The sequence below is a fragment of the Pleurodeles waltl genome, unplaced genomic scaffold, assembly GCF_031143425.1.
Source record: "Pleurodeles waltl isolate 20211129_DDA unplaced genomic scaffold, aPleWal1.hap1.20221129 scaffold_135, whole genome shotgun sequence".
Taxonomy (NCBI): domain Eukaryota; kingdom Metazoa; phylum Chordata; class Amphibia; order Caudata; family Salamandridae; genus Pleurodeles; species Pleurodeles waltl.
In genome coordinates, this window is record NW_027149841.1 from 376,077 (window position 1) to 396,951 (window position 20,875).

Below are 20,875 nucleotides of genomic sequence, written 5' to 3' on the forward strand. Positions count from 1 at the left end.
CTTTTAACATCTGCTTAAAAAATGACTGGGCACAAAACCCTGTCTACTATTGTTAATGGATAGAGTTTTACATAAAAAATGGGTGGTTGCATGGAAACGCCCAAATAACAACTCATGCAATGCCCCTCTTGCAGTGCAGCACACATGCAAAATGGTAACCATTAGCAGAAATAAAAGCATTTCTCCTTTTTAACACCTGCAACCCATGCAGAGTAATGCAAACCTACGGGATTCTTTGTGTTTCTTTTAAGGGAACTCACGTTTTGAGTTGGAAAGTCAATTGAAAAACCATTTTGCACAGTTTGTGTCAGTTTTGTGACACAAATGCAGCACAAATGTTTGGTTATCTGGAACTTGGTGTCTTTCTTGTTCATTACAGGTAAGAAGTATAAAAGCAAAATCTCTAGTCAAAATTAAGCACATCAATTGTTTCAAAAATATAATAGAATCAGGTTAATGCAAGTCAGGTTAAAAGGGCTGTGGATCAGATTGTGTAGAAACATTTTAACTTTCTTGCAGTGGCGTACAGTGTGGAAAACATAAACATGTTGGCATGAATATCTCCTTAAAGCTGTTCACCTTTTCTTTATAGAAATATATATCAAAAAGAAGACCCAGCCCAGTCATTGGTTAAACTACCTTCTTCCTGGCTGCTGGCAGCGTGCATTCTAATGTCTCAATTGAACTGCAATAATCTAATATAGTTGAGCAGCAATGCTGTTTCTACATTATAGATGACTAGATTCATCCCAACCCAACGGTTTTAAAGAAATCAGGCATGGGCCTTTATACAGGAATAGGAGGTTTCAAAATATTATGTAAAGTCTATCTAGAGACATCAGGGAGAAACTGAAAAGCAACTAATTGGAGGTACTGTTGAAATATCAAGAGCGATGTATGGTGTTCACTCAGAAGAAACAAAGGAGTAACCAATTGGAGGGATTGTTAAACCACAAATGAGTTTATCCATGTGCGACATAGAATCAACCACCAGAACAATAGTGTATGGAGTTCACCCAGGGTGAAGTGGGAAGGGGCTCAGAGAATAAGAGAACAGAGATGGAAGGGGACCAAATTCTGACCCTAGGCCTCATTTCTATCAGGCACAACTGGAAAAGAAAACAGGGGGACACTTGTATTCATCTTCCATTTAGTTGAATGCTCGAGAGGGACACCTTGATGGGAGAGATAAGATAGGTGAGCTAAGCATCATTTATCAAGAAGAGGAAGTAGGGACTGGTCTGCAAAAGGCCCAACTACTGCACCTGTGGGTCAATAGAGATATTGGGACACCAACCGTTGAGGTGGAGACAGTCAGCCTAAAGCAGGGAGGAAGCAAGGTGTTGCAGGGTATAAACAGAGGCCAATAATTTAAAAACGCAATGCTAGACACAGGAAAGAAAAAAACAACACAAAGCAGAGGGGAGAACAGTGCAAACTTAAATTACTGTATATGAACGATCACAGCGGGTGGATGCCTTTACATCTTCTGACTTTCTTGTACATAGATGTGGTACCTAACTTTACTCACATAACACCAGGAGTGCACAAGTCAAAAGTAGTACCTGAGGCCTCTATGAGACTTATTCATAACATTGATAGACGTTGTCTAATTTAAATAAAATAGTCTATCTACTTCACTCTTACCCAAAATACCTGTCAACTGTCACAGTTGTTAACTTCAGCCAGACTACCTGACGGTCAACAATACTTTACAATATGCAGCTCATACATTGTCTGGAAAAGTGAGGTTGCAAATCCCATACCAAACATTGTTCACTAAATGATACACTACTGAATGAGGTTGGCCCCACATTTTAGGCGAGTTGGCAGTCATGACCACATCCTCGTTGAGTTGTAGACACTACTTCATTATGTCAGGCCTATTTGCTTTCTGCGGCTGGAAATATACTAATTTTACCCCCAAGGAGAGAGACCCCCAAAGAACAACAAACAGTGAGCTTTGTAGCATACCCCTGCCATGTTCAATCTTATGTTGCATTAAGATCTAAGGGAGGAAAGAACAGTCTTTCTATCGAACCAACTACAAAAAGAAGAGTGATAATAATAGAAATATGTTATTTATGTAAGGTCTTTGTGTTCACTAACCAAACCAAAGAACTTCTGTGAGCCCTTCCCACACTATCCCACAATGCATGCACCTACTCTCACTGCCTGTCATGCTTCCAGCAGTCTTTACCACCTAACCAAAATGTAAAGATCTTTTAAACAATTAATCAAGAAAGCTTATTTGCCCATCCACTGAAACACTCTTATGTTGCTGTTATTACTCTGGAACATGCCCCCAAACAAATATTCCTGGCTACAGGCCTGAAGCCGGGTAAAGACCAGATCTCTGCCGATTACTTTTCGAAAGTACCACAACATTGTCACAGTGTGACATCCAAACGGCTGAGGAGTACACTAACTTCATTATGAGGTCCAGCACACCATCAGCTCTGTCCATTGAACAGATTATTGCTGCAAATAAGACTCATAAGAACATGCTTGTCCTCAAAGACATCATTTCAATTCAATTGTGGAAAAGGAACACTCGACCTATTGTTGACGATGTTGAATTTCAAAAATTCAAAAAATGTACAGAATGTCATTGAATTAGGCCATGAAGGACATTGTGGCATTGCAGAAACAAAAAGAATCTGAAGAGACCGAGGGCCACATTATGACCCTGGCGGTCGGACCGCCAGGAACATGGTTCCCGATGGGCTGATGGAGGGCAGACTCGTGGTCAGCCACGGCTGCGCTGAACTCAGCACGCTATGTTAATCACGTCTCCTGTGTCCGCCAGCATTTCCATGGTGGGGACCCGCCATCCAAAGGCTGGTGGAAACACAGTACAAGGGCCCACTGGGGGCCCCCTCCACTGCCCATGCCCATGGCCCATAGCATGGGCAGTGCAGGGACCCCCAGGCCCAGCTCTGTCAGAATGCTCACAGTTTGCTTTGCAGACAGTGCGCATTCCAAGGGTGCTGGTGCGCTATGGTATTGGCCTCTGCTACCTTAAGGAAGCTGAGGTCAATACCATGGCACTGCTCCTGTCGGTCGATTTATGGGTACTCTCAAAAAGGTCATTCAACAAGCATCGCTAAAGGGAATCAGGTTAAACCAAGACCCTGTGTCAAGTCCTTCATGCCTTTTGTTCAACTCCTCACTCAACGACTGGTGAGAGGCACGCCTCCTTGATATTTGGGAGAGCCATTGGAACCAAACTGCCACAGTGGACAGAGGATCGACCCTTCAATGCCAATAAGGTTCATGTCACAGACACTTCTCGTAAGTGCAAAATGAAAACATATGCCGACCGGCTTATACGATCTCAGGAAACAGTCTTTGATGAAGGTGACTGGGTCCTGTTCAAACAGAAACGAAAGCAGGAAACAGATACTCCATTTGCTGTTGATAATCCAAGGCTAGTAATATGCAAAGGGCATATGGTAGCAGCGCATTGACCCGATAGTCCATCACAAGGGAATGGTCACATTATAAGCTCCTACCTTGATGCTCATCAGCTCCTTCAATTATGGATGAGGCCACCCAACAGTGCAGATCAAACATCAGAACCAGTGTCCTCGGTGCACAACCAGAGTGCATCTCAAGTACCTCATACCACTCGATCTGGCACACTAGTGCAATCGCCTTGACGGCTTATTAAAGAACTATAAACTGCTATTAGTACTTTCTATTTAATGAGGGGAGAGATGTGATGTAGTGTCATGAGACTATGCACTAGGATCCTCCTGGTCTTAGGCATACTCAACAGAGGAATTACATAACTTGCTGGGAGTTGTTTCAGTGTGGCTGTTAACGTTGATGACTTAATCAGAGTGTAGTGTGTGACTGTATGCTGAGGAATAAAGACGTCTGCTACAGAGCTCAGTTTGCGGTGTGGTTCATTTCATGCTCCAGGGCTGGGGAGGACGCTACAGAAATCTTTAAATATTAGTGTTTCAGCAGAAAGTAATTAGGGTTAAAAATGCTAGCATTGTCAATTTTCGAAAATGGGAGAGCACAGCTTTAGAATCACTGAGTAAATGTCCCATTCAAATACAATATTGTTTCTGTTGTATTTACTCCTTAATGTTTCCTCCTGAATAAAATAAAAAAAATTATACACTTCTTCAGCACCCCACAAAAGCACTTGCTTTCCCAAAATAAATAAATGTATATGTTTTTATTTCTTCAACTGTACCTGTGAAGGTAGAAACAGAACTGATGTCCCCACTCAAAGAGCCATCCCCAGAGACAGCTGAAACTGAAAATGTGTAGAAATTGCCTGGTGTCAGGTTTTCAACTACCACTGATTCAGTGTTCGGTTTCATTGTTTTTGCAGGTTCTCCCAAAACTTCCACCGAATAGGAGCTTCTGTTGCCAGTTGGTGGATGCCATCTCAGATACACCCAAGTGGTAGAGACCTCACTGACATTCAAATTGTTAGTTATGTTTGGTTCTGAAATGTAAAAAACGATAAATTTTCATTCATTTGTTGATATGCATTTGCTTATATAAATCTTTATAGTGAGCATCATCCTAGTGGAAAACCCACATCTCCAATACAATGCACTAAAACAAACTTATTATAAACAAGAAATAAAAACTATAATTTGAGACAGGAAACATTCCACTGGATAATGGAAATTGTAAGTGATTATATGATTGAAGACACATAATCATACACAAAATCTATTTAGAGAATTGTGTTTGTGTCTGAGGTGCACATTGCCAGGGTTCTAAGAAAATGATAAAAATATATGGATGTGGGTCATTAAGTAGCATGACATATAGCACATGGATCAATACTGAACCAATTGCATAAATCTAACCACTATACTGTTAAATGAGTAGATAACTACATTTCCTAATTGCACTTACAGTTACCTAAGAAGGTAACTGTGGGAGGAATGAGGAATTGCAAATGTATTCTTTCATTAGAATGTAGTAGTAGATCAATGTGGTGGATATGAAAATATTGCAGGTCGATGATAATAAACTTGAAGCTATGTCCTACAAATAAATGAATACGTCAAATGTTATTTGAAGTCATCAAACTATAAATAAGCCACAGATGTAAACATAACAGGAGAGGAATCGATTGAAATTCATTATAGGTGACAATGTAAGGGCATTTATGCCCTCTATATTTGACATCTCATCAGAATGTTTCTCTTGTCTTATGCCTCCAAGTGCTTATCCAACTGTTCTTTAAGGACAATACTAATGACATCTTCTGTGCTGATAAATTCTATACTTTCTTGATTTTTGTCATACTTTTTATGTGGAAGAGGTGATGCGACCTAGAGGCTAAGAGTCTGATTCAAAAACCAAGAAGAAATCTAGGACCATAGAAATATGTATGCATGTCATAAGTTCACCCTATTTAGAATATTTCAGCAGGTTAAATACAGAAATGTACTAGTATTTTTAGGAGTACTCTTTATTGTTGAGACCTAGGCAAGACAGACTAGAAAAACAGTGTACAACATTTCACCTGAAAAATCATAATATGTTAATATAACCATTCACAACATACAGATGTATGTAAAATATCTTTCTTTCAAAAATTGTTACACTTACCGTCTTAAAATTCAGACTACCATGTTCAAACAAATTACCTGCTTCCATAAATATACAAATCTAAAGGCTAATAAAAACAAAGGTCCTATTCACAGACTGTAATTCGTAGTACATTTAGTAGTACTACAATAGTTTTTTTAAGATACTAGAAAGTGGTATTCACTAATTGAAATGTGGAGGTTTCTCTTATATCATTTGTGTGCAAAGACCTCTGGCGGTATTCAGAGATCGCCGCACACATAGGTATATGTTTTAGGAGTAAATGTTCAAGAGAGTAGGGGAGTGGCTTGAAAATTGAGAATGTTTACTATTAGAAGGGAGGGGCCAAGGAGGAGTACGCAGGGATTTAGGGAGGGTTAAGGAGAGGTTTAGGGAAGGTGATGCACCCATCCACAAAAGAGTAAGTCTATGATATTCAGAAACAGGTACTTCTATAGTTATTAGAGTAAAAAAGGATCCAAACAGTACTAAATGGCTCAGAACAGCCCAGCATCAATGGAGGAACGGGCGTAAAATAGAGCCCTATAAGAAATAATATTAAAATGAATTCATTTATTTACAAAAATATATGTTTTACCTTTAAAAATATATGTACTGTTTTTAAAAGTTTTTTTTTTAAATGTAAAAATAAATATGATATTATTTAAATAGTTTCAATATTAAGTCAGTTTAAAAATAAACATTGTTTTAAAAATAATTACAATAATTCCATACATAACTTTTAATAATAGTTAATAGACAGGAATTAAATAGAAATATTTTACCTTTGGTGGGTTTTTTGTTAATGAAGTTTCAAAAAAGTTTTTCAATTTTTTAGTATATTTAATTCATTTATTCATCTAACAATAAAGTTATCAGCACTGTAGCATTTTAAAATGTGTTCTACATTTAAAAAATAATTTACATTATTATTTACCTTAACATATTTTAAAAAAAATTAAAAAACTTTAAACATTTTCTCTATACTTTCCAATAGCGAGATCGTTGCCCTGTTGATGGAGATCTCATTTTACATGTGAGATGCAGCAATTTCACACTAGTAAATTAGGCTTCACCTCTGGTTTGTGGAAGGGGAGATATATAAGACTATACTTTCCAGTAAATTTAATGAATAGACAAAAAAGTACTTTTACTTTTTTGACTATACTGGGACCACTGCCTACCCTTAAAAACATTTTTGCATTTTTTCACAAAGGGTAAGGAGTCATTTGGGAACCCTTTCCCATTTGTGAATAAATTATCACCTCCTTCTAGGAGTCAGTAAAATGTAAATGTTTTGAGTCCGCATTTCGGTCCCAAAACATTCACACATACCAATGTGATTCCGTGTTAGGAAGGGATGCCCTAAACACGCCCCTTCCTAATACTGAATCGCAGAAGCAGAATGCAATTCGGTAACAAGTTACTGAGTTACATTTTGCCTTTGGTACACTGTAAAAAGCATTCTTCTGGTAGCAATCGTCTGGTGGGCCATTTGCAACCAGAAAAATGCTTCGTACATCTGGCCCAAAATACTTATGTAGATGCATAGTTAACCCTAGATGCAAACAAATTTGAATCCTTTAAAAAGGAGGATGCCGGTGCCCTGCCTAAATTCATGAATTCATTTTTGCTTTATATGCACTTTTACAAAAAATTTAAGTTACTGAATATTTGGGCATCTTTAGAAGTCATTAGGCCACAGGCACTAAAATTGGATCCCCAAGAAACACTGGTAAATTACGCACTAACTTTTTGCAAATTTGATCTGATAATGCCTACTCAGTCAGAGTTAAGGAATCACTGGGGGTGGCAGAATGGCCTGCCTAGGTTGCAATTTGCGACCCCCTGCAATTGGCTACAATCACAGAGATGGTGGCCTTCACGGGATAGAAGAACACTGTGCCTTTTATTGCATTTCAAAATGGAAACGTTTTTTAAGCAGCCTTATTTCCTTAAAGGGAAAGAAGCTGTTTCCATTTTGGAAAACTTTAATGAGAGTTAGCAGTGGTCCCCTGGACAACTGCCTGCTCCCCCTGAGGTTGCCACTCTGATTTCCATAGGGGAAGTTAACCAAAGTGGATCTCTTCTGCTTTGCCAACCAGTCACCACCACAACTTATGAGTCAGTAATTGATCAAGGTGTGTAACTGAAATTATATTTGTGAATCATTCATACATATGCTGCTGATTCACAATTTGGAAGGAATGCCCCAAAAATGCCCCCTCCATTTGCAAAATGATAAATAACATAGTAGTGTTGGCCACTTTGAGCAGTTTTGACTTGAAAAGATGCTAGACCTAGAGAATAATCTCAGCATCACCTGCTGATTTTACTGGTGGATTGTTGCTCAGTTCTGGGTTTTCTGTGAGTCAGTACCACTGGGTTCTAGCACCTGTGGGTGAAACACAAACATGTCCGGCCTCAACCAATTTATCCTTCTGTATCACATCCAATCAAGATGAGGCACATAGCTGTTATCTAGCTGAATTACACTGACATGCTATGCAAACGTCTCTGTATCCGTCAACAGTCAATGAATAGTTTTCCTGCAGCATAGAGTTCTTCCACACTTTCTAGGATATTCTCAAGGGGCTGAATACCAGTTTGGCTGTCCCAACGTGGGACCACCACACTCACGGGGTTGATGCCACTGCCATGGTGGTGGTGTCCCCCCAGTCCTATTACAAACTTTCCGTCGGTCTGACCTGGCTGACCAGCGGAAACCTTGTAATAGAGCGTTCCCGGTGCGCTGACTAGCGGGAACAGTACAACAAAATAGCACTTGGCTCCCTTAAAGGAGTCAAGTGCTATCTTTTAGCACAGAGGGGGCCAACCAGCAGCCTCAGAATGTGCAGCCTTGGAATGCACACTGTCTGAAAAGCAGACAGTGTGCATTCCGATGGTGCTGGGCAGGGTGGCCCCTGCCATTGCTCTCCGACAGCTTTTTCATGGCTGGGAAACCGCTAGGAAAAAACTGGTGGAGAACAAGGTAGTAATCAGCAGGGCAGCGCTGAGTTCAGCGCCACCCTAGCTGATTACAACCAAGACTGCCGTCAGCCCTTCAATATCATGGATCCTGGTGGAGACGGCGGTCAGTTGGCAGTCCACCTGCCAAACTTGTCATGTGGCAGTCGGATCGGCATAGCTGCAGCTGTCCTACCACCACCGCGAGTCTGGCGATCTTATGACCGCCAGACTCATAATCAAGCCCTAAGTTCTTGATATGCTCACCTCCTAGAATTTGATGTGTAAGAGCTGGTGGAGTTACATTTTCGCACTGCACTTTGCTGGCATGAAATAAAGGGGCAGATTTACTAATCTTTCACACAACACAATGCAACAAGGCAACTTGCTGCTCTGCGTTGCATGAAATGGAGAGAGCAGAAATGTGCCACATCTACTAAGATATTGTGCACTTTAGCTACCTCATAGCGCAGGTACACTTCCGGCAGCATGGAGTCAATGTAGGCACCCTTGGGCCACAGTGCAAGAGGGCAGGCATTATGGGTAGGAATATTTTTGTGCAGGAAGGAAGGAATACCTTCCTGCACACAAGCAATCCTTAGAGGCATATTCTATCTGTTCTGCAGAATGAATATATTGTTCCTCATTACCGCTCTTTTGCACAGGTGCATCAGTTTGGCACAAACCCAGATTTTCTGACATTAGTGCCAGTGCTCCACCTAGGGAATGCCTCCCTGACACAAAGTAACACAAGACTGCACTATGCGCAGCATTACATTATTATAATTTTTTTTACTTAGCCACACAAAGTCACCCAAAACCACAGCCCGCCCTGCCCTCTGTTACCCTTCACATCTTTGACTCACAAGCCACATAGGCCCCATTTCCAATTTAGGCTCTGAATGGAAACAGAATTGTCTCCAGAATCAAAGTGCTTGGTGGAAGGGAGCAGCCAGTTGCTGGTTGAGCTGATTTAGGACAACGTAATTGCAGTATCCCTGCATTATGTAATTAGGGACTTAGTGGTTTCTTTTGAAGGATTTTCAAGGCAGGATGTTCTGTTTTGAAGCACTGCAAGTCCAATATTTTACACTTAGGTAATTAAAAGCATTTGGTTTATTGGAGACTTAAAAAGGCTACTTGTGACCAACTGACCACACATATGCCTATTGTTTTCAAAGTGTTTTTTTTTTTTTTTTTTAAAGAGTATCCATGATAATAACATTCTTATTGTACCTAGGTTATTCCTCCCTCTTGCTTTGGAACATATTTCTAAATAATTTGAAAAAAACCTTTATTATTTATTATGCATGTGAAACACAGTGATAATAATATTATAACAACAAAAGCAATAATAAGAACAATAATAATAATAATAATAATAATAATAATAATAATAATAATAATAATAATACCACCATAATGGGTACTAACAATTAGAAGTTTGGTTCTAGAGACATTATGGCCCTCATTATGAACACAGCGGTAAACACCGCCGACTGCCTGGCGACGGCGAACAGAAGACCGCCATTGGCGGTGGACAGAAACCCGCCATATAATGATGAAAAAATCAAAAACGGACAAAAAATTCCCTGCCACCAGTCCCCGCTAGGACCGTGTCAGTGGAAATGCTAGACCTCCCACCCCGCCAACGTCGAGCACACAAACACCCCGCCCTCCAAATAACGAAGCACAAATCACTGTGGCGGTCAGTGGAAGCCGAACGACCATTGGGGGTACAGACCGCCACGGGCGGCATGTGGACCCAACAGCAAGAAATGCATACATTGGCAAGTTTGAAACCCACACACCTGACACACATCCACAACAGTATAAAACACTCACAGACACACCCCACAATCCTTTGCAACAAAATTAGGCCAACTAATACAGAGAACCCAAGAAGCAGACACTGAATGCCACAATACACGATACATACACCCAACCTCACAAGAGCACCCTCACCTAGATCCACACAAGACACCATTCACAACACTCACCATTGTACCTCTCAAACACCCATGCTTCACAGAAAGGGAGCTAAGGACCATGGTGGACAAGATCCTGAAGGTGGAGCCACAATTATTCAGGGCACAGGTCCAGCACATACCCATTGCCAGGAAGATGGAACTATGGCAGACAATAGTCAACAAGGTCAATGCAGTGGGACACCATCCACGCACCAGGGACGACATCCGCAAGAGATGGAACGACCTGTGTGGGAAGGTCAGGTCCATGGCATCCAGGCACCAAATTGCAGTCCAGAAGACTGGGGGAGGCCCTCCACCAACACCACCGACTACACTGACTGGGAGGAAAAGGTACTGGCCATCCTGCACCCTGAGGGACTCACTGGACTCACTGGAGGAATGGACTCGGGTAAGTCATCTACAATTACCCCATATCCATCACACCTGGAATGCATGCACCACCTCACCCCTCCAACTACAACCAGGACCACAACCCCACCCAGGCCACAATCACTACACCCAGTCCCCCGGCATGCCCACAAACCCACTAACAGGCTCACATCCCTCCCCCTGTGCACAGCCACCCACCCCTGCAAGGAATCACAATGGCCTACAGCACCCACAATGCACCTCCACATCCTAAGCAAAATGCAATGCTAACCTCACAAAAGCACCCTGCATCGCCCCAAAGTGTGAAAACCTGCACAAAACTGCCCAGTCCTGTGCATCCGATCCGATCATGCAATTGTAACAGACATGTCCATTCCCCCCAACAGGCAACACCACCCATGCCACCCTGACGGACAGGACAATGAGTGGAAGCGCCCCACAGGGAGATAGAGGCACCTCCCAGGACACTGGGGATGGATCCCTGGACATTGACGATCACTGTGGCCCCTCACACAGTCCTGGACTGTCACCATCCAGCAGCCCCACCCAGGATACCACTGACACCCCTAACACCCACCCAACAACATCAGCCCAGGGCAACTGTCCCCACACCTGTGTATCCAGGCCACAGACTGGTGGAATACATGGGCAGAGGCCACAGTCACCCCCTACCAATAGGCAGGAAGACGATGGCCCCAGTACAAGAGGTACCGCCAGACCTGTGCAGGGGACACAGTGGCTAGGCCCAGTGGGAGGGCATCAGTGGCCCATAGGGGAGGCCACAGGATGGATGCTGCAGCCCAGGATGTGATCTCCGAGGTCCTGGGAGCATATCACCATACCCAGGACAGATTGGCCCAGATAGTATCCACCCTGGAGCAGAGTCAAAGGATGCAGCTAGCACACCACCAAGAGGCCAAGGAGCAGTGGAAACTGCACAATGCCACAATGGCCAGCAAAGCAGATGCGCTGCTGCACCTTGTCCCAACACAGCCTGAGGCCCACACAGACCAGGAAGCCTCTTCTACAGGCCAGGATACAGACCGGACAACAACAGCATCAGCAGCAACTGCACATGTTCCACCTTCTCAGGACACACAGGGACATCCATCTCAACCCGTACAGGCCAACACCAGGCACCCAAACGGATCCTCAGGCCCAGTTATGGCACTGGAACACCTGCCAAAACCAAGGCCCCCTCAAAGAAGTGACTCTGGCAAGAACTGTCCTCCAAGTGTCCCACTGAATCAACGACCAAACCGTGTGAAAACTACAACAAACTCCTGTAAACATTGATGGACCTACCACTACTGTCAACAAATGCTGTGATCATGTTGCTATATTGTACAACCACCAGTAGCCCACTCCCATCACTGTAATCTGCACGATTTAATCCCTGCACCAAAAAAAACACCAGTTCACCTGTTACAATGTCCCCTGTCATTATGTTGAAACAAAGTGAAGTATGGATGCAACTGTATGATAACTCATTTATTATTATCTGAGTAGCAAGAAATGCACCACAAGCATTACATGTTGTTGTGCCTACAGATGTGTTGAACTATTATACTATAATGTAACCTGTCCTATGCAGACCAGGTCACAGTGGCAATGAGTATTGACCCAACACCCCCCTAGATGACAAGGCACACTGACACCACTATTCTACACACCTTTTCAGGCCCATAGGCCAGAGAACCACCAGAGATATGTAGGCAACTAAATCTAGCCTTCAGGAGACCTATTGTGCACTCTATCACCCTCCTAGTATATCCATGGGCCTCATTGTAATTCCTCTCTGCATCTTTTCCAGGATTCCTCCGTGGTGTCAGGAGCCAACGCAAGTTGGGATTGCCAGAATCACCTAGAAAATGGTGCAAAACAGGTCTGTCATTGACAACCCTCAGAGGCAGGCAGCCTGGCTGTCTGCTATATGGCAATAAGTGCCAGAAATACATACCTATGATCCATCCTCTGTCCTGTTGTAGTTGTTCCATCTTGTGTGGCACACTGCTGTTCCTCAGCTCAAAGGAATCATGGACTGATCAAGGGAACATGGCATTTATATGTGAGATGTACTGGTCTGCAGTACACACCAATTGAATGTTCATGGAATGAACGTTCTTCCTGTTTCTATACACCTGTTCACTGACTCTTGGGGGAATGATAGCTATGTGGGTGCCATCAATGGCACCTATCACATGGGGTATGTTGGCAAAGGCATAGAAGTCTGACTTGGTGGCAGGGAGGTCAGAACTTTGGGGAAACCTCACATAGGATTGGAGGTGTTGTACAAATGCATTCAGGAATCTGGACAGTATAATGCTAAACATTGGCTGTGAAAAACCTGCACCCATGCCCAGTGTCACTTGAAATGAGCCCGTGGCCAGGAAATGGAGTGCAGAGAGTGCCTGCACTTCAGTAAGGATGGCATGCTGATTACGATTAGCCGGTCTCCGTGCTGGATCCACTAATGCACAAAGTTGATCAATAGCAGCACAAGTGAGTGTAATTGATAATGATGTGACGCTCCACCATGGTCCGCAAATCAACAAGTGGTCTATACACCGATGGGGCCCTCCCTTGCCACAAGGGTCTGTACCTAGGAGGAGTTGAAAACACATGTGAGGAACACACATACATCTGCACACATTGTTTCTCATTCAGCACTGCTGGCATGATTGTCAACAACACAAATGCTTAATGTGTGTGACATTACAGCAACATGACCACAATGAAATATCAGGACTGGTCCGGTTAGGTAATGTATATTGTTTCATGCCTATGAGTGTTTAGGGGACAATAGGGCCTGCATTGTGCTGATGAAGGTTTCACAACTGCATAGTTAAGGCCAAAGTGTCTGCCCCCTGTAATCCAGAAGTGTTGTGGTGGAAATGACCTCATACCGCTAGCGGTTCACGTAATACCGTAAGGCGGTGTTTACCGATGTGCGCAAATTCATTGGTTAACATGGTTGTCAATGAGGATTGTTAGCGTATCATGATCGCCACCGGCAGTAACGGTGCACACTGCTGCGGTATGTACACAAACTCGTCACCCCAACTTCACTAGACTCCCAGATCTCGTGCATGCAGGTACTCCACTGAGTGTACTGCTGTGTCCTGCCTCTGGTCATGGAAATGGCACGTGCTGCAGAGGAAAGGGCCCCGGCCTTCACCAATGAGGAATTAGAGAAGCTCGTGGACGGGGTCCTGCCCCTGTACACCAAGCTCTACGGTCGGCCAGAGGTACAAGTGAGTAGGAGGATTGGGGTGCATGGATGTGTGTAATGGTGGTTGTTGGCTGCATACATGTGTGCACTTGTGACACTGTATGGTCCAGGGTTCCTGACATGCTGCGTGTGTGTGTGCTGTTAGGGTGTTTGAAATGTCCGTCCCACAGTGGAGGTATAGCCAGCTGTGTATGATTGGCCAGTGTCTGACCTCAGTGTTACTTTTCTGTGTGTCCCTTATAGGTAAGTGCCCACCAGAAGAGGGGACTTTGGCATGCCATCGCGAAGGACATATGGACCCTGGAGGTCTACAACCGGCGGAGCACCCACTGCAGGAAGGGGTGGGAGGACCTGCAGCGCTGGGCAAGGAAAATCTGTGAGACCCAGCTGGGGAAGTACTCCCAACGAGGAAGGGGTGCCCGTTGGGCACTGACCCCCCTTATGCAATGCATCCTGGCGGTGGCCTACCCGGACCTGGATGGGCGCTTGCAGGCTGCACAGCAGTCACAAGGAGGTGAGTACATATACCATATTTTGGCTCCTTGATGGATGTGTGTGTGTGTGTGTGTGTGTGTGTGTGTGTTCGTATTTATGCTGTCTAGTGGCAGGGACTCTGACTGATGTCCATCTACATAATGGCCCCCCGTGGGGAGTAGGGGTGTTTGGGTCAAGTCTGCAGTAGGTCAGGTCCTTAAGTTCGTTGGGGAATGGCTGTAGAGCAGGGTTCTGGCCACTAGTCAGGGGCATAGCCATGTGTATAGCAGTAGGTGCTGCCTGGTGGAATATTTTCTGGGTGGGTGTATGTGTGAACCACCAATGTACCTCCATTCAGCTATTTACAAGTGTCTCTCCTGTTTTGTCTCCCCATCCCTGTTCTCTTGTGTTGTCTGTGTACATCAGCATCATCTGGCAAGGGAGCTGAGGCACCGGCGAGTGGGGGGGCAGTGGCCCACGGATCCTTGGAGGCAAAGTCGTCTGATGCCAAGGGGACCAGTGGATTGGAGGGCTAGGGGAGTACCACGGGGGAGGCAACTACCACTGGAGGTAGTGACTCCGATACCTCCTCTGATGGGAGCTCCCTGGCAGTGGTGGACTCTAGTGGTCCCACCCCTACTGTGTCATCTTCCCCCACCCCGCCATACCATCACCGCCCCCCCAGTTGCTCCCCACCGAGTTGCCCGTGCCCACTCACCCAGAAGGGTGGGCGTCTCCTTCGCTCCAGGCACCTCCTCCCCTGCCCCAGTCAGCCCTGCTGCCCTCACGGAGGAGGCTATTGACCTCCTGAGGACCAACTCTGTAGGGCAGACAACCATTGTCAATGCCATCCAGGTACTAGCATCAGAGGTGCAGCAGACCAATGCCTATCTGGATGGCATTCACGGTGCCGTGTCTGGCCTACAGAGATCTTTTCAGGCTCTGGCCTCCTCTTTGACGGCAGCCAGTGACCCTGGTCATTCCGTCTCCCCTCAAACCACCTTTAGCCTTCCAGCATCCCAGTCCCTTCACCTGTCTAAAGCACCCATTCTGACACGCAGGCACACACCTCAACACACAAGAAGCACACTTCAAAACACAAGCACCACACCTCCCACCACAAGCATACACACAGATAACATACACATGCACACACATCAACATCCACTTCCCCCAGTGTGTCCACCTCTTTCGCCTCCCTGTCTGTCCCCTGTACATGCACACCCACAGGCACTGCACCCTCATTCAATGTTGATGACCCTATTCCTGCAGTCACCACAATAGCACACATCCATTCATGTACCCCAGACACCACACCTGCACTCACCACAACGACTTTAGTTGACACATGCAGCACACTCACCAGACTTGCAGACACCCAGACAACATCCATTTACACTGGTAGCCTGTCTGTCCCACTGTGTCCACCACCCCCTCCCAAGACACTCAAACACACCAAAACACCCACCCATCACACATCCACAACACCTCAGCATACTGTCCAGTCACCTGTACCCACGTCACGCACACCTACACCTGTCACGACCACTCCCTCTACCTCCACTCCCACGCCTTCCTGCAGGTCCACCCCACTTGCACCTAAGAAACTTTTCCTATCCCTTGTTGACCTATTTGAACCCACTGACTCACCCCGTCTCGTCCCTAAACGTGCTCACCTCCTTGCCCTGTTCACTGCTCCCACGTCACAGCCTGCACCTGTACGCCCTTCCCATTCCCGTGCTACCTCCCCTGTGAGGAAGAGATCCCGTGCTGGCCCAGGAACATCTGCCGCACCCCAGGCCAAGTCCGCTCCACCAGCTTCTGTGAAAAAGCCTAAGCCCCCTCCACCTTCCAAATGGAAATCTAAGCCGCCCTCCCAGTCGTGAATCCCCACCCCCACAACCCCCTGCCCCCTGTTCCCTGAGGTGACTGGATGCCCCATTGTTGCCCCTATGAGGTGAAGTACCGTTGCACTCGTGGGAGTCAAGTTGGGGCCATTGTGGCCCATCAGACTTCTTTGACTATGGACTGGCCACTGGCCTTCTATGCACTTCTGTTGCTCAGTGAGCACAATAAAGGTTAATGTGTGGCCTGTGTTGTTTGAGGCACACTCTGGATCCGTGGTCTCTCGTTTCATTGTTTGAGGGTGTTGGGCACATGTATGTACTTTGGGCAGGTTGGATTTGCCTAGTGTTGGGTAAGTACCTCTTGCTGTGGGGTGTATGGCTTGTGACGCTGAGAAGGCTTGTGGGAGCCTTGCAGGGTGGGTGGAGTGGGTGGGTATGTAACTGTGCCCTTTCTTCCCTTGTTTAGTAGGCTGTGGTACTTACCGGCGTCGTCTTCATTGGCGGTCTCAGTTTTGGAGGTATATGGCAAGGAGCACAGCTGGCATGATCTGCAACTCTCTCTCCATGTCTGCTTCGGCGTGTTGTGTGAGCCTCCGGTGAGTGTTTCCTTATATTTGGTTTGTTTCTACCTGGCTTTGCGTGGCGGTGGTTCCCGCCCTAGAACTGACGGCGGTCTAGTTCTTCATTATTTGATGGGCGGATAGGGCCTTTCCGTCGGCCTGTGGGCAGGCTCTGCCGTCGTTGTCGGCACTCCTCTGGTGGTGGTGAGTGGTTTTCAGGGTGCCTGTGTTTCAGTTGGATCATTATTTGGCGGTTCGGACCGCACGTCTGTTTGCGGTTGTTACCGCCACCGCCAGTGGTGCGGTGTTTACCGCAGTGTTCATAATGAGGACCTACATGTCTAAATATTCTGTCAGTCACACTTCTGATACTATATTGTATGATGAAATTGGAAAGAGTTGTAAATTAAGTTAATGCTGATTTAAACTGTGGAAAGCCTGACACATGTGTCTAAAATAACAAAACTACATGCAGATAAGTGCACTAGCCAGAGGCAGTATGTCGTAGAAAAGGTATGGAGTTTAGAAGGTCTTGGTACCACCAGTCACAACCTTGTAATACCACTACCTGGAGTGTGGTGCCACAGAGCAGTATGTAATCCTTGTTTATAAACCATAATCATGGGGGTGGAAATGTCGGGCTTGTTCTGTGCATCTGAGTTTAAGTGGTGAAAAAATAAATGGAAATCCCATGAATGGAACATTTGTTAAAATTTTGGTATCATTGAATTAGGAGCCACAAATGCATTGATATGCCATGGGAAGGCAAACCCTGGGTCATAGATCAAGGATGAGTGAGGGGTGAGGGGTGAGGTCTACTTAGAATGTTTAGGAGTTAAGAGGGGCAAAGAGGGGAACTTGAGAGATTCACCTGAGTCTTCCGCACAGTCTCTGTACATTGCAACAAAGTCTTCAAGGAGCACAACTAAAAGTGTGTGTCTCTCCTCACTATTTTCAATAATTTGGGTGAGTAGTGGGCTCCTTTGGGAGCACTCAGTGGAATGGAAATATTTAATATTTTTGTGAAAAAAGAATGGTGCAAGACCCCATTGTGGTACTATATACTTCTAGTCTCTATTATCTGTGGTAGATAAAACAACTTTCAAGTTATATTGATTCTGCCAAGGAAAAGGACTGTAGATTGTACAAATGCACAGATCAAGGTCATTCATCCAGTTTGCATTGTTGGGCACCTTGTCTATGCATCCCAAAAGGTCTGTGCAATGGCAAAGTCAGCATGTTTCTGCCCTCACTCAAGCCTAAAGGAGGTTAGAGGTATTCATCAGGATAGATCCCTCTTTTACTGCAACCTTAACTAAGAGCCTAACTATAAAGAATAGTAGGGCAGGTCAAGGAAGAAAAACACTGAATTTTTTCTTTGTTGTTTTACTAGCTGTGGAGACTTGTTTACTTAAAAACGTTAATCCTTCCTATCCGCTGCTCCATGCTTCAGCCTGTTTGCATCACCCACACAAAATGATATTTCAATATTGGTATTTTTATAGGCCTAAAATCAGTGTGCGGTTCATAAACACATTGCCATACATAAACACGTTGGTGTGTCCCAGAACTGCACACTCATCAAACAGAGTCACACCAAACATTGGGGTCTGGAAATTAGATGCTTACCACTAGTTACCCAGGTAGTGGCTCCTTGATGTGAATGCACTCCTCATTGCAAGTATGAGAGAGAGTCAGGGGAAATTATTAGTATAGCCCCCTTTGTGTTAGAGGCAAAGGCATTGTGGGTAGTAGAGGCACTATTCAAGCCTGAAAGTTGGTTGCAGTCAGCCACACTCGGTCTGCCTGATGAACACAATTGAAGGGGAGCAAGGACCGCGTGGAAGAGCTCGGTCTTGGGGGATGGCATCAAGACATGGCTTGGCATAGGATGTCTTTTGCATCAGTGTTGCCTACGTCACTAGGTCCACAGGACAGACAAGGTTGGCTGTCTAGTCGTTCTGCTTGTTGGACCTCCAACATTATTGTTTCTTACTGTGTCTCCCAGGTTTTAATCTGTCAACTACACTAAAATGCATGTATGTAATATTAATATTTTGAACTGCAGGATGTTAACAAATCAGGGAATTTTACTGCGTTCATCAACAGGTACAACATACAACAGCAGAGAGAGAGCGACCAAAAAGATAAATAGGAAGAAAAAATGCACTAATATTGCCCATATGGAAGACATACCTGAGGGCCAAACAGCTGCAGTAGTCTATTTTGCACAGTGCAGTAGGATGATGTAGTAGTTTTAGACACACAGTAGAAGGACATGTGTTACCAGGTGGTATATACTGCTCCTTTTTCTGTTTGAAATGCAGGGGATTGTGGATCAATTCCTTTTGCACTGCAAACATTTGTGGCCACTTGGAGCCGAAGAAAAGGTTGTGTCCCACAGATAGTGCATAATGTAACATGTCGCCCTACTCAATAGCATTTTAGATTTGGGTCGTTTCCAGAAGTAATCCTTATGTGGAAGTAACCTTTACCTTGGTTTCAGCATGGCAAATTGAATAAAAGACCAGCTAAGTGACTTTACCTAAAAAGTGCTGGCTGGCGTTAACTGTGGCGAAAAATAGTGGCCTTTGTTGTGAGAAAGGCATTGAGGGAAGGGACTTCTCTTTGTGGAAGACTCTTGGAGCTTAAGTAAGAGATGGGCCATAATATAGAACCCTCCTAAAACAGTGGCAGCATATTTACCTCCATGACTATAATTTTCAAAGACATTCCATCAGGTATATTTACACGAGACCAGTGCACCCCATGTGTGGATCATGTTTATGTATCTATCAAAAAAGTCACTATCTCACAAAAAAACACATCTAAAAAAACTCTTGAATTTTGAAAAAATCTCAAAGGCGTCAAATGGAAATTTCAATGAAAGGCTGCCAGATGGGTCTCATGGTCAGCCTGCCTCTTTGGTGATAAGACTAACTGAGATGCTGTTTGCTCAACTTTCATGGCTCAAACACTGCAGTCCACAGTACTTCCTGTAAGTGATTATCATTCTCCCCACTTAGTGAGACTAGGCAAACAAAAAACTACAATGCAATACAATACAATTCAAATCTTTAAGGGTAAATTCTTTAAAGTTAAGGGGTATGTGTAAAAAACTCACTTGTATAAGTCGAGATAGTGCTTCCTTTTTCCTGCAATGAGCCATCTTCAGCAGTTGCAGAGACAGAAACTGTGTACAGATTCCCAGGTATTAGATTGTAGATGGTCACCGATTCATTTTCCACTGTGTCATTAGAGGCAGGGTCCCCTGATACATTAACAAAGTAGGGGCGCTTGCTGCCAACTGGCGGAAGCCAGCTGAGGGCCAATGAATCGATGGAGGCCTGAACAACACGCAGCATGTTGATATCTTTTGGTCCTGTAATCAGACAACATAAAGTTAGTATGCTTGTACTTAGAATTAATTCAGATTAAATTTAATTCAGTCAATAGAGCCACCATTTAAAATCGTTCTGCATTGATCACACTTATTCCAAATTCAAAGCTGATATGTGTAACACACATACATAACCATGAGACATTTTCACAAGATTTGTTATCAAGTCATATGAATTGCAACCCTTCATGGTTCAGGTAAAGTAACTGTTGCATGATTTCTTTATGTATGTCAATAGCCGGCTTTGTGCATATTTACAGTACAGGTGTTTAGCTGATTCCCTAATCTTCAGCAGAAAGAGGTACAGTAAAAGCAAGTGTTTTAGACATTCCACTCAACACACCTGAAAAATACAAGAACACAAGCTTTTGTCTCGGGCCACAAGCTGATTTTTTCTGCCAAAGCTTTCAGAAAACATCCCAGTTTAATAAAAAGGACCAACTTTCAATGTTTTAAATAATTTC

The 20,875-nt window shown here is 44.4% G+C and overlaps 1 protein-coding gene across 3 annotated transcripts in view; it reads right to left on the reverse strand.

Moving 5' to 3' along the window:
- LOC138273992 (tenascin-X-like) overlaps positions 1-20,875 on the reverse strand; it is a 193,138-nt gene that overhangs the window by 103,078 nt on the left and 69,185 nt on the right. For all 3 annotated transcript variants that reach the window (XM_069218927.1, XM_069218926.1, XM_069218925.1), the window contains 2 exons: positions 20,136-20,393; positions 4,211-4,468 (listed from right to left, as the gene is read on the reverse strand). In XM_069218927.1, the coding sequence (XP_069075028.1) occupies positions 4,211-4,468; positions 20,136-20,393 (516 nt within the window). The remainder of the gene's footprint in view (positions 1-4,210; positions 4,469-20,135; positions 20,394-20,875) is intronic.